This window comes from Eleginops maclovinus, chromosome 1, assembly GCF_036324505.1.
Source record: "Eleginops maclovinus isolate JMC-PN-2008 ecotype Puerto Natales chromosome 1, JC_Emac_rtc_rv5, whole genome shotgun sequence".
NCBI lineage: Eukaryota > Metazoa > Chordata > Actinopteri > Perciformes > Eleginopidae > Eleginops > Eleginops maclovinus.
Genome location: NC_086349.1, coordinates 12,577,417 through 12,592,986, shown reverse-complemented (window position 1 = coordinate 12,592,986; position 15,570 = coordinate 12,577,417). Strand labels below are relative to the sequence as shown.

Genomic DNA, 15,570 nt, shown 5'->3' with positions numbered 1-15,570 from the left:
TGTGTTCCCTGTGACCCTCGATCACTGGCCCTCTAGTCAGGGTGAAATCTATTAGCATTATTTATTCAACTCAATAACAATTGGGACAGTATAAAAAAGAAATAATTCAAGCTATCATTTATGTCTTAGTGACAGAGAAGGTACTGCGCCTGTAATGCATTTAATATCGTATTTACCTGCATGCAACATTGTCTATGTACTCGCAGTGCTTTATTTTCCAATACAAACTGCACTTAGTTTGGTAATCTCGGAGCGGCTGAGTGATGTCAGTTTAGGGGCCACGGTCAAAGTGACATGTTGAAGGCTGGAAAATGTGGTTGACTTTGTCCTGGGAATTCGATTTTTTTTGGTAATTATGTGTGTAACTGCTAATTGTCTGGGCTTAATGGCAGTGCCAAAATGGGGCCCAACCCTCTTTAGTTGTTACATCTGTTAATTGTAGAGGACATAGATGGCACAATTCACTAGATGAGACTGGAGCATATTATATTTCACTCAAACACAATAAAATTTACTTGATCTTGGCAAGGAACAAATAAAGCAAAATTGCCTCAAGATGGCTGCAAGACAGTTTAAATGCAACTCATTTCCCGACTCCTCTGCAAGAGAAAGAAAAAGACATCTGGGTTTAAATCAAGATTTATATTACATCTAAGTGACAAAGTTTCAATATTTCAGCCAGTTTATTCAACAAGGACTCGAGAAGGGCAGATAGAAATATTGGACTGCATAATTGCCAATTCATAACCTTAAATTGACAGTTGAAGGAAAACAGAAAATTATATTTTTCAATGAATATTGAAATAAACCACACTATTAGGATCTGTTTGGAAAAAAAGAGATGTAACTAGAGAGGCATCCTTCAGTGCAGATTAGGGCACAAATGCGCAGGGAAATAATATGCAGGAGCGAGATTATTGTGTAAAGATTCTGCAACATGCAATCAAAGTGGGCCCTATTTTCCCCTTCATCAGCTGTCCGGCGTAAGTACTGGCAGCAAGAGGAATCCAATTTAAAATCCACTCTACAGGGAGATGGTATTGTTTCATTTTATGTGTGCTTTGACATTTCTGGCTGTTAATATAGAGTAAAATCCAGAAGTATTTACATAAATATGACATTAAACTGTATTAGAAATTAAGACTGACACATTTGCTGTGGCGAGTGAGGGAGGAGGATGATTGAGTTTCTAGGTCAAAGGGTTGAGAGGACAATACATGCTGGATACAAAAACAGGGAAACTGTGAGAACTGGCCTGGTGTTTATCGATGCAAAATTTAATATGGCTAAAATGAGACAAATAGAAAAAGCAACTAAATCAAAAATCATCATGACTGATCAAGTTCTCTGAATATCTTATATCAACATATCGTTTTTTATTTTACTCAACATAGAAACTTGATTTTGACACAAAATAATGGTTATTACAGAAATGTCCAAGGTGGAGCTTGTCCATTCCTGAAACAATTTCCTGTAACATAAGCATTTATAAACGCTGCTCTTGCAGTGAAATTCACACTTTGAAACAATTTCCTGAAACAACTCAAGGAAGCTTTAAGTGTTTACACGATTTCAAGGTTCCCTGTTGTATGACTACACAAGTCCTATGAAAACGGCAGAGTGCTACTCAAACATACTTTGTGCTCAGGGTCTTATTGCTTTATTATCTCTCATTCTTTACCCCCTCTCTATCCATGAGATCAATGTCTTTATGCAAATAAAGGGTTCTTGTTTAGATCTACAGTGGAAAGGACTTTCCAAAATAAATCTGCATTAAAGCGTCATACATATTTCATGGACTTTAAGTGCAGTAAGAGCAAGCCATTTTAGATAGCAAAGCTCAGAGAAGTTTAACACAAAGCAGAAAGTAAGAATGAAATGTGGCTTAGTATGACATCATTTTCTATTGACGAGGCCTTATTACATTTGAGATATCCAACAGTGGATTATGAACATGCCTTAGATGTCAATAATGAGACACAAAGACAAAGACATTTCAAAAGATATCAAGAGTCATTAGAGCCACATGAGATGTGTGTCGTAGCAGCAGGCAACCATGGATTTGGTTTCAGGTTACCTTTCCCTGTCATGGAGCTTTTAGGCTCACTTTTCAATGTTTGACCACTCTAATGCTGGAGGCAAAGTCCCCCAGCAGGGCAGAGGTACAGCCCCCAAAGTACAGAAATGTTTGGTGAAGAAGTGAATTATTATATTTTCCAAAAAGATGTTATCTGAGAGAAAAAGCCATACTCTCTATGTACATATTGTCACTGCTCAGCCATAGGCTGACAGTGAGAAATACATGGCACAACACTGCATATTTCCACCGCCGCTTCATATTGAACCGACTTAAATGAGTTCAGAGTAATAAAGCTTTTTGCAAGTTTTATTGCACAAACAATGTGTCAGAAATAATCTCAATGAATTGCAAAGAAAACTGAAGAGCCAGCAAACATTCCCACCATCCCTGCTTAGAAAACCTCCCTGTGTCATGCTTCAAATTTACGATAACAGTTAAATTAAGTAAAAGGGTTAAAATGCTGGAAGGCAATATTGATAATTCCATTGAAAATGCGGAGGGAGTTTGTCAATATTAATTTTCCTGAACCCAAAGGAGCATCCCAACTGGTGTGTCATTTATTCACGGGGCCTGAATCATGCACTCTGAAGCTAAATCGACCCCTGTTAGACCCCCAGGGCAAAGAGCTACGGCCACAACCTTTGACCCTTATAGACTAATCTTACCAAAAAACCGACAGTGTGTGCATCCCCTGACCAACCACATTTTGTAAACACATACATATAGATTATAATGTTAATACTATATTCTGACGAATATATATTGTATTTTTCAAGGCTTCCTGCAATGCGTGAAACATAAATCAAGAACCAATCAAATGTCTCACCTTTTTTCTTTAAGAAGCTTTTTCTAGTGTCCAAAGGACTCTGACGTACTTTTGGGTTCTGTAGAAATTTGACAGCAGTGGTAATCTGTGAAGAGAGACAAATGTGATTAAATTCCTCACAATGAGATAACGTGAGATGAAGGAGAAATGGTGTGCAGGAAAGTGATGCTTTTAACAGGACAAACAACAGTCTAGACCTTCTTTAAGAAAAAGGTTCGTTAGAAATCCAGACAAAAACTTAAATGGACATAATTTGATAGTTGCTTCTAAGCCCCCACACCCAGCAGAGAGTAGAAAGACCACCTGACCACTTTCCAGCTAAATGTGGGGAATGACCAAATCAGCAGTTATAAAATTAGCCCATCAAGAGTGCTGGTCAAATGGAGTATGGAGCTTAATTTGCTATTACCCTCTTAAAGACAAACTTCCATTCTTAAGTGCGCAGTGGAAGAAAATCTATACTTAATGCAGAGGTGATCATTTGTATCTAATAACTTGAGAATCCTAGGCTGAAAACTTCTGTAATTCTTCCAGTTAAAATCCTGCCTTGATCAAATCACCCAGCCTGAATGTTGTAATGACTTGAAACGTTAATGCACTAGAACGTTAAATAGCATCAGAACATCAGTAGTTTTAAGTGCACTGCGTTCATCGATTCTATTATGTTTTCCTTCGAGATGCACCTTAATTTTCCACCCCAGTATGCATTTCCAAGAATTGGAGGGAGAAAAAAAATCTTCCTCAAATGGCATTAAAACATAAATTTGAAGTGGGCGCCGTGAAGTGGCGCCTCCTAAAATAGATAAATATGTAAGAACACAGAGAAAGGGGAAACACACTGGAGGGGAGGTTTAGATGACTTATTATCGCACCTGTGGTCCCCGTGATTCAATTGTAAAAGTCATCCCTCTAATAGGTTGAAAGGTTTTGATTACTCTTCTTTTCTCTTAGTGTTGAAAGATACAAAGTGATTGAGCGCCCTGCCAGTGGTAATTCGTTTTGGGTAATGCATTGCATATACTATAAACCGGTTTCAATCCAAAAGAATTGCAGTTTAAACTTGTCCAAGGGGTAGGTGTGGCAGGGTGGCTGCATACAGAGCTGGATTTCTGTGACAAACACACAGTACGGTAGAAGGTCATGGCACAGGCAACTTTATGGAACAAATATAAACATATTTAACTTGTCTTAAAAGGACCATGAATACACTCAAAAACTGCTCATTAGAATGTATTTTAATTAATTGATTGTTTATAATTAGGTATAAACATGAATATAATGATGCAGGATCCATAGATCTGCTCTTGACTTTAAATGTAGTTCTACTATAAGAAGAAATACAGTAATGAAACTTCAATGTTAATTTTCTCAAAACATGTCAGATTCCTGCCAGATTCCTCCCACGAGATCCTGGCACAATTTATTTAGACACTAATCTGCCATTTCACTGTGACACTACCGTGACCTTGGTGTACATATGGGTTACGCAAGGGGTATGGAATTTCCTGCATCTCTATATGCTGAGGGCTTATTAAAGTCAGTCACCCGGAACCTTCATTGTGACAAGCAGATTAAACCATTTGCATGGTGAACCCCCAACTGATGTTCTGGGCCAAAAGATACAGTCAAAACACAGAGAAAATATCCCCTTGATAACGAGACAAAATCATCCTGCTCTTGGCAAAGCTCTTACTGCTCAAGTAAGTGAGCCAATGAGAGTACTTGTGGTAGAGGCAGAAACCAGAGATAATATCACACTGAAATCTAATATTCTAATATTTTTTTCCAGTAAATAACCAAGTGATGTAGGCCCTGTGAGAGGTAATGACCTAATAGAGGAAGAATATGCTGAGTGAGCAAACCTTGTTTACGTACTCTTACAATTTCAATAGCAAAACATTGACAGGGAAATGGTGTCAATGTTAATAGGCATAAGTATGACATCTTAGGAAGGACCGCAGCTTGCTCAGCGGCAAACTAATGAGGCAAATGTCCATTTGGTTAAATCTGTAGTGGAAGGATCTTCAGGGAGAGGAAAAGTGCACTTCTTAGCAGATGACATAGATGCTTTGCACAAGTTCCACCCAGACATCTCAATCAATTATAACCACATTGCACAGATTTCAGTCTTGTCTTGTTATTGACTTATGGATCATCCCGGTTATAGTGTTGGGTAGCACACAACTGGGCTTTTAGAGGGTTAAGATGGATGGAAATGCATGCACATTTGGGTTGGAAGTGTAAATTACCAAAATAACATTTAGGTGAATTTCCTTCCTTTTTGGAAAACTATTGAACAATGTTTTGGTCAATTCAATGTTGGCTCTTTTGTAAAGCGTCTTGTAAAGCTTTGACTGCTAATGCACCAAAGTGCTCCATATTAACAGCAATAATCTTTACAAACCAGATAACCAATAAAGTGTCAGGTAAAGCCGAAAAAGAGGCGAAAACTCAATCATAGGAAGAGATAACATTAACCAACACACTTAAAGAGAGTGAAGTTGATGAACAGACAAGATTACAGCAATGTTATTGAGTTTGAATTGGACAAGACTTTGCGCTGCACTTGTCTGAAAATTACAATTGTGATACGTTGAATTGTGAGAAATGAGAATAAAAACCAATTATGTTCGAGCCACATAGTTGGACGCCTGAGGGAATCCATGTAACCAGTTGTATATTTTTGCTCTAACTAGTGAGAGCACTTAACTATTATATACAGTAAGGCCTGTAGATATACTGCAGGTGCGCACTATGGGGGTTTCAGGAGTACTTGGAAAATTCATAATTTATATACTGAAACAGCAACAAGCGATGTGCTCTGTGACTGTTTTTGGCTGGTTTCAGTATTTAATGTTACAGTAAGTTTCAGTATTTGAAATGAACTAGAATAAAACGTTTTAAAAACAAGTAATTTAAAGATGCCACAGAAGAAATGATTTTAAAATGCTATAGGATCACAAAGCAGTGTTGGAAACTGCGACAAAAGAGGTTCGCTGCATGTTGTTTGACATTTTAAATTACATATACTAAATGTTTTTAACTCTTAGGGCTTATCTACAATGCTATCCAAGTGTCAATGTATAAAGAAACACTGCGTTAAGGAGATTTAAAAGTAGAAAAAGTCACAGATTAGTTTTTTTTCTACAGAAAAATAAATTCCCATGCACTTAAAAACAACTTCCTTTATTCCACAAAAACATACCGGTACTACAAACTTTGTCTGCAACAATGAAGAGATTCAGAGGGCATGATGGAACTAGATGTTTGGTGGGGGGGTTCAATGGAGGGGCTAAGAGGAAATCATTAGCAAGTATAGGATTCAGTCTCAGTGTGAATCAATTCATTCCAAATTGCCCTGGCCTGTACATTTGTGGAGAAGTGCCCCTGATATAATAACATACTGATAGACATGAACAAAAATTGTGTTAGGCTGGTTTCAAGTTTCCCCCCCAAACACACGTTTGGAGGACCAAAAGCGAGAGAAAGTGAGAGACGGGGAAAAATGAAGCTCTATATTAATTTGGTGCTTTCATGGATGATTTGCTATCAGTGGCAGCTGTCTTAAATGACTTAACCCAATACCTTTCTGATACCAGAGCTCTACCAGGAAGGAATGAAGCTTTAATGCAATTATTGTGTTTCCTTTAATCGCCTGACTGCTTGATGTGGCCAGCAGTGCTTTTTAATCTTTTGAAAGAGCAGCTTTAAATGCCCTTCTAATTGTGACATCTTTCCCGCCTTGATGTGACCTTTAGTGGGGGAAGTAGGGCCTCATGGGAGCAGCAATAAGGAATTATTGACCCTGAGAGACATCAGGAAGTGAGGAGCAGACCCGACCATTTATCTAACCTCCACGTCCACTCTTGTTCAGACCCTGCAGGAGCTTCAACGGCTTTGCTGGAGCTGAACCATTCTGACAATGACTGTACAAAAGGAACTTTTCGGGTCTTCTTATCTTTTGGCTAGTGCTTTTCAGAGAAGCTGCACAGTGAGAAAATAAAAACATTACTGAAACTCAATACAAATAAAATCAGATAAAAAGAGTACGGGTGAAACATGGCCTTTTTAAACGATGAGTTTTAAAAACCTACCTTTACTTTTGTTTAAAAAGGTTCAGTGAGTGGAGAATATATAGGGTGGTTTTGGTTTTGTGTGTCTTGTTCTCTTCTCTGTGTGTAATCAATTTGTATCGAATGGTATGAAATTTGAAAGATCAGAGTCAACATAGATGAAAAAGGGTCATGGAAAACTTCATTGACATTTGCTTTGCAAAGGTTTAAAAATAACATACAGCGCTGTATCAGTGTCAGAGTGAGAGCCATGGGCAAGGCTACAAACATGACATCAAAAGCACATTATGCAATTTTTGTAAAGGGGGGGGGTGGTGGACGGAAATCGAGCTTTTTTCAAGTCCACTGCATGTACAGACTAAACTTTCCATTCAGCAGCATTTCCCTATCAGAACACTGTGATCAGAAACACGGAAAAGTTGAGTCGGTTCAGCGGTAAGAAACACTTGGGGCTAAAGTACATTTGATCCAGCGAGGACCATCAAACTGTAAAAACTGTGCGGAGTACACATAAATGCAGATAATACAGCCTTCAGAGTCATAGAAAGGCTACCAACAGGAAAAAAAGGTTCACTTTTTCCAAAAAAGAAGAGAGAAAAGTAATTTTACTAGGTTGGAAAATTATATTTTAAAACTGTAAACTGTATTTTCAGATTCATTATGTCAGGTATGCATAATTTTACCATGTGATAGCTTCACTTCCTGTTCATTGTAAATTCAAGTTATGATATGTCTAAAAACTCAGGTCAACAAGTGTGTTTTGTCTTCAAAGGTTAGAGTTTAAAAAATAATAATTCAGCCTCTTTCAAGGTCTTTATGAACAAGATTAAAAAACAAAGACATTTTACTGGATTAAGAAACAGTAGCTCGTGCTCAGTCTTTTCAAAATCAGATAAATCAAAGTGAAGGATTTCTTTTATTCTTGTGAGACCTAAACCTGCATAGAAACATGTGGCATCCAGCCAATTCAAAACTATAGCGGGGTCTGACATTTCTTAATGTGTAACTGTCAGTCGTGCTGCCTGGGGGTGCCCTTGCTAAACTAGCGAGACAGATGACTGTTTAGATAAGGACGTCCCCAGTGGGGCCCTGAGAGCCCCGATGACTAAAGAGCAGCGACTCCGTCAGTGACACCTCACTTTCACCCACTTTGGACAAAAATACTTATATAGCCCACAAATTCCTTTTAATTCAGGTAAAAGGCCCAAACCATGAGTCTGGAGCTGCTCTGAGAGATGAGGGTCATCAGAGATTAACCCATGGCACTTTAGCAGTGGGGGTGCAAGAGGGGAGTCGCAGCGGAGCACAACAAACTACTTAGCCACCACAAAACATTCCAACCCCTTCTCAGCTGCAATCCAGTAATGGATACTTCCTCAGCTCCTCGATTGGTCAAAATGTTTTCATACAATAATTTAATTCAGAAACACATTTACAAAGCAGGAGTAATCAATTTTAATTAGTTGATTTTTTTTTCATTCGCATAAAATTTAATGTACTGCCATCGATCTCCTTTGTTCTTTAATGCAGTGCCTCTTTCCTGTAATACGAAGCTTTTCTTTTTCTTTTTTCTTTTCTTTTACAGTCAATGATGACATTCTGTGACAAGCAGTGCTCTTCAATATAGACAATGAGCGTTACTTAACACAAGAGTGCTCGCAATGCAACTTTAAACCAGAGGGAAGTACTAAATTATGTGGTTGTGTTTTTTTCAAAGACAAACATGTCAAAAGTTTTGAAAAAAAGTGAAACTTAATCATATAAAACGTTCTTTAAATACAATAAAACTATACAACTGAGTAAAAACTCTGGTTACCGATATTTTTCACATTCACAAAAACGACATATTTATGTTATTTTATTTCCTAAAATAATTGTATAACATTTTTTTAAATCAACAAAAACTGTGGGGAAAGATACAAAGTCTTAAAACAAGACATTTAATATATTAAAAAAACTTTCTTATCATTGCTTGCTCTCTTCAATTCATCATTTTTTATATAAGATAACCATTTAAATAAAAAGAAACAAAAAGGGCTCTGAGAAAGAATTACATTTTGAAATATATGTTTTTAGCCAGAAACTGATCTGCAGGAGTCAGCTCAAAGTTCTTTTGTGAACATAAATTAGAGTAGCGACCGGCTTTAGTCACATAAACAAGCACAAAGGCTTTACTTAAAAAACTGCCACCGCTCTGTTTGTTGTCCTTCATATCATCAAGGACCGCCAGCCTTTCACAATCAATTAGTTGATTGAGGAAAAACGCAAGCGGCACCAGCAGCAAACAACGTGAAGCTTGTGTCCAAGCGACACACCACAGAAGTTGTGTAGTGGTGTCAGAAGAAGAGCCGCCTCCGTCACAAGCAACTTACAGTGACAAGCCTATCCTCTTCTGTTGATCCATACTGCTCCTCTCAATGGGAAGACACCCAGTCAGTGACACACACACCCTGCAATACACACACAGCGAGACAACTTGAAGTGAACTTCTATGGCAACTAATGCAGGGAGCTCGGGTGAAGATGCAGAGAGTTGGCATCAGTTTTGTGTGCAGTCCTTTCAGCCTGTCAAATGGACTAATACAACTAGAATAGAGAGGGCAGCGACAATAGGGAGAGAGGTGTCCTTTTATTGATCAAATGATTCCTTCTTGGGTACACTGTGCCACCAGATGAGAGTATGCTCACAAAGACAACCAGGCAGATTGTGACATTCCAGTGACATTATAATCACGCGTCAACCCATTTCCAGTCAATAGGCCGAATGCACTAATCGTACGTCTTGGATCAACAATTTCATGGTCTTCAAAGGGGGGCAGGAATTGATGGCATGACCCTCCACACGGGGTGAGACCCCTCTTTCCTCAGCGAGTGCCACAGCGAGAAGGAGAGGAGAAGGCTGGTGTAAAGAGAGACACATCAAGCCAGGAGCGAAGCCAGAGAAGATTAACATCGCCATCTACTGGTCAGGGGTGGTAAAGCTGGAGTCAAAGGGGGGAGAAAAGCCTGGCAGTTTTTACCCTCGTGGCCTGTCTTTCACTGAGACCTGTCAGAAACATTTAGACACACTTGCCAAGACAATGGGCCACACATCTAGAGAGGCAGATACGTCATACTGAAATCACCATCAAATGAGGGAGGAAACTTAGGGCAGCAGGTCTTCGCTTGGTTTTAGAGAAAGAGAGAAGGCAGAGTCTGTTGCTGATCACACGAGGTGACAAGGAAGAATGTTGGCTAATTCTCCTTTTCTAGAGGCTTCCAGCTGCCAGTAACAATCCAACCTCGAGAGTAGGAAAAGCATGAAAAGATTGCGGTGCTGAGAGCGTCAGAAAACAACACTCATCAGGGTCGCAGAAGTAGCATGGCTCTTTCTTCTCATTTAACCCGATACCAGAGAGGATACAAACACGACAGCACGTCAGATCGAATAATAATTCTTCATTTCAACCTTTCTGAGCCAGTGAGGCTGCACACTAGAGATTTCATTGGCCATAAACTGTCATAAAGCGACAAAAGCATGTGTGACATTTGGTTTATGCCACACCTAAACATTATCTACCTCTGCTCAGAAGTTCAGACAGAATGTTCAGGTTTTGCAACATGTTTGACAGATTGTTAATAACTTTAAGTGACGTAAAAATGATATAATTCAAACTACTCCCAAACCACCTTTCGCCTTAAATCACACAAGTCACGCAATGTGTGTGCGTTCATGATCTTTCTGTAGATCTCAGATTATTAGTCTTTTAAATATACTTGATCGTTCTCCCATAAAAAAAGGTGTTTATGTTGTACAGTCATCTTAAAAAAAACAAGGTTCCCTCTCCTTTAAAAGTGGGTCTACTAAATGAGAAAGATTTAATCAGCAGCAAAACAGCAGATAAAAGATGCAGGAGAAAAAAAATCTGAAAGGAATGCTACAGAGCACCCTTACTTTTTGTGACTACGTTGACAGTCAGAGGCAGTGGTCAAGTTTAGGCGTCAACACCCATCTGAACTCTACATCAACTCACGTGGTGACGGGGGAAAATACATGTTTTACCGGGCTCCTCCAAAAGGAAGAGGAGAGGAGAGAACCCACAGTGAACCACTATAATGTCACACAGGGTGGCGTGTTACAGCAAAGGGGCTGAGTTGGCAAGCAGCTCAGCAGCAGACGCGCACCTGTTCTGACATTTTCTGTCGACCTTGACACAGAAAACACATGACAATGCCACTCTGTGCATTTCAGAAGTACAGGCTGTTTCACGAAGCCCTTCCCTTTTTCTTGTCCCCATGATACCTAACACTACTTTATAGGCAGTATGGAAGAAAAGCATGACATAGACCAAGGGACAACCAGCACTAAAGTCAAATACCGATGGTAAATATCAGTAAAAACAGTGAGTAATAAGGGAGGTTGCACACAAGTCCTTTTTGAGGAAAACCAGAGAACGTTTTCTGCTTCCAGAGGATTGCAGGCCACCAATAACCCCCTTAAAATCCCAAATTCTGCAGTAAACAAGATCTGAAAGTGGCACAAAGGCCTCAGCCTTTCTTCTTTTTAGTCAGTTTCTATCATCTCATTCTCACCCTTTCTTTTGAAGTTCATGACAGAGCATACATGCATTCATCCAGATACTATTTTAATCAAAGAGAAAGCAAAGTAGTGCTGCCAGGAGAGCCGCACAGGAAAACAAATGCAATCTTCCTGTTAATCACTGCATTAACAAGAAGTTGACAGACTTGACGCACTTGCCAGGGAGGGGAGCCAGTCCAGGTGTTGGATAATTGTCAGTTGTGCGAGTGGCTTTGGTTGCTTTTTTACTGTGCCAGCCTCTGTTTCACTGCTGGTCTACACTTGTGCCCCACCTTAATGATAGCTTTTAAAAGTCCTCTTTCTGCTGAAGGCTGCATACAGACACTAAGAAGTATTGGCAAGGGTTTCTCCATGCTGACTGTAGTGGACTATGTATGAGAGATTAGACGTCCTGCTGTATTCAGTGCCAAGTGAAGTGTAGCTCAATTTTAAAGAAGTATGAGGAGTGTCTTATTTAAATTAAAGGCCAAAAACCACTTTAAAATAACACAGACAGGCTTTGTAACCCTTTCTGGAAAACAAGTCTATACATCCTCTATCTGGCAAACAACCATATATTAGAAACACGTCACAGTGGCCCGGAAAAACAACTTGCCAGGACAGCAACTTGTCAGAAAATGATTCACGTGTTTCTTTCAATCGGGAAAAAAAATCCTTCGTCTGTAGGTGAGGAGAACGTTATTCTGAGGGGATATCAATTACAGGCTCAACTTTTCATTATAAAACACTGGAAACTTTACAGTTCACTGTCAGCGCACAAACATACCACACATCTCAAGTTAGGCTAGTTAGAGTGCGACGTTTTCACTTAAGTGCTCTTATTTTTGTGGGTTTTAAGATCATTTATCTCAGTTTCTGTATTCTGTCACTTTCATTTTAGCCTGAAGAGTAGCACACTATCTGTTTTTTTCAGATTCCCTAGATAAAGCCACAATCTCAGGGCGCCACACACAGAGAAACTCCGAAATCCTATTAGCATTTTGCTTTCATTATTTTTAATCAAACCCAGAAAACTGACACATATTAATTAATATCCATTACCAGTTTTTTGCCTCTCTCCAAGAGAAGACGTTGGGGGGGGGGAGAAGCAATTAACTTAACAAAATAATCAAAAAAATTGTTTCAGAAATCCCTGATAAATGTCATGTGAGGTCCCGTCTAAATGTAAGAAGTGTAATACATTCTTGCTGTCATATTCCATTAAACTGCTATTACAGTCCTGATAGAACTATTAGTCACTACATTATTAATAACATTAATGTATTTACATTTTTGGTGTACAAGCCTGCTTTCATGCAATAATTTATGAACCAGACTTCAGATATGTTATAACGCTCCATATGTAGGCTCTTTTGTGTTTATTATTGATTGTGAAAACAGTCAAAATTCCAAGTCATATCCCCCCTCTGCCCTCCCCCCACCCCCTTAATGTATTGGAGTGGGCTGTTTACATTAAAGGACTGGAATAAGTGCATTTACATCTGAAGCATAACTTCATAATTTACATTCCAACATTTATTAGAGGTGACAAACGAGCATTTGGTCCACTCGTGCTTTTCCACAATGCAGCACTCATTCAATCCATATAAATTACAGCTGGGCTAGGGAGTGCAAGAGCAAATTATTTTATTATATTTATGCATGTATGACTCTATAGGGGGTTACCAAGACAAACAGGGAATTACTTGATTAGGCCAACTGTGGTTAACAAAGAAAGAAATATGAGACTGCAGGTTAAGCCAATCAAATGTCAGCGTTATTTAAATGGTTGGCCTCAATTCAAACATGTAAAATACACAGATCTTATTGTAAAGGCTTAAAATCAATAGGACTGTTGTATCTATAAAACGGGTAAACTGCAGACTCCGTTTTTGACTTCACTTAACAGTAGACTACTGTGTATTTTATACCGTATAAAGAGCTCTTTTATGTATTGCGGTCCCAATAGCTTTCGCTGAGCTAGAACTAATATTATTCAATTAAAACAAACTTGCCTAAAAGGCAGTATTATATTACATAATTAGACAGAGCAGCATTTTCAGAAGTGTAGTTACAAATGCGCTGAGGGGATCCCAGCATTTGAACAAATATCTGGCGCTGTAGGGGAGCTTGCCGACAAATTAACAGCTAATAACTTACTGGGAAGCCAGATAAAGAGAGAAAAAAATATTCCCCAATATGTCAATTACAAACAATTTTTCCTCTGATTTCCCACACTTGTGATCGCGTGATGTGCTCAAACGCATTCTCAATATTGTGCCAAAATTGCATCGTTGTTCATTTATTTCTTGTTTTATTTTTACTCACTGGATTCATTCACAGAGAATTAATTCGGCAGTGGCAGCAGTATAGTTTAGGATAGCTCTGAAAGCGTAGGCGTAAGGTTTCCTCGTGAGAGCACTTGCTGGTCAGAGAGGAGACAGACGGACGGGCGCAGGAACAGGGGGAAATGAAGGGGGATTCAATCAAATTCATGTTCATTAAAATCAGAGGACATCACAAAAATTAGAAAGATGCTGACAAATCAAAGGGTCTCAGTACCTGAATTACCATAGTCATTTACTTATTAAAGCCAGGATGCTTCCTGTCAATCAAGGGCCATCACATTCTCCATTTGCGGCGGAAAGCCAGCGTAATTGCTTCTCATACTAATCAACACAACTTGTGTAATTATGCCTTGAAAGTGACATTGGAGGCTGAGAGCGATGTGAGCAGTCTTGACAGCGGAGACATCTCAGATTCATCGGGAGATTTCCAGCCTCGCTGCGAGGAGACAAGCCACTCTCAGACCAAGTTACTCACTCGAGCAGTTTACAACCATAAACACAAAGAAAAGACGATAAATCAAGCTGAAGTAATTACAAAGCAGAATACAGAGTATAAAGGAAGCTCGGCTCAATAAGGCCACTTTCCCAAGTATATTGAGGCAAAATGACTACGTTGTAATTAAACTGCTGTCGTATTTCTATCATTTCTTAAGTAAACATATTATGACAGTTCACTAAATTGTGGGAGAATAGGAAATTACAGCTCTGTTACCATGCTGTTTACATTAATGTACTCGCTGAGCCGAAAACCCTACAAATAAAGCCCTAAGTATTCATTAAAGTTTATTGAATTCGGCTTAATCACAGACTTTACATGTGTCTTCAGAATGAACTTTGGGTAAAACTAGCTTCAACATTCCTCCAGGCATTGGAAAACTATCCAAACCATATTCCCAGGCTGCATCTGTCACCAGTCACACTGCGGCCCAGCCAGGAAGGTCAGAGCGAGGTCAAATTACTGCAACAAATCAAGAGCCACGGGCCATGACATGAGACTCTATCTACATAAAATATGCATATTATTGACATAGAGTGACAACAGATTCTTCTTTATATACTGTGAACTTTACAGTGAATTAAGAATTTTCAATGCTCTCATCAGAATCCAAAGATAAAGATGCTGCATTGTCGGGATTTTGACGACGCAGATCTAGTCCGGCTCAGCACATAAGGCAGAGACCGCAAAGAAAAATGAAATGTACAAAATGGGCTTCATCTGTGCTCATCCCTTTCAAAGAGGTGGGAGGAACCATCAAAAAAAAAGTCACCGACATCAAAAAGAAGTCAACTGATTACTCTGGCATGCTATGAGTAGAATAATGATTTCATGTGCAAACAGAAATAAAGATGAGAGATTTATTGCTCGTAAAAAGTTCAAACTACAGAAAAACCAAAAACCCTTCTTGTGTCATTCCTCACTTATGACCTCCAAACTTTGGCACATGTTGAAGACAAAGTAAAGAAATGCTCTTTTGTGGCCAAATGTGAGAAAAACAAGAACAGTCACATATATAGAAAAGAGAGGCTTTTACAGGAAAAGCCTGTGTGATTCAGTCTCTGCGTTCAACTCTAATGAGTCAAAAAGTGTGACCTGCACTTAAACAAGAAGTCACAGCCAGAAGCTGTAAACTCATTTTCCCCATCCGAGCCAGCAACGTCGGCAGGACCTGGAAGATGTGCTCCGAG

At 39.1% G+C, this 15,570-nt stretch overlaps 1 protein-coding gene across 2 annotated transcripts in view; it reads right to left on the bottom strand.

The window, feature by feature from the left end:
* Positions 1-15,570, bottom strand: part of pex14 (peroxisomal biogenesis factor 14) — a 44,498-nt gene that overhangs the window by 22,470 nt on the left and 6,458 nt on the right. For both annotated transcript variants that reach the window (XM_063880843.1, XM_063880852.1), the window contains exon 3: positions 2,907-2,991. In XM_063880843.1, coding sequence (XP_063736913.1) covers positions 2,907-2,991 — 85 coding nt within the window. The remainder of the gene's footprint in view (positions 1-2,906; positions 2,992-15,570) is intronic.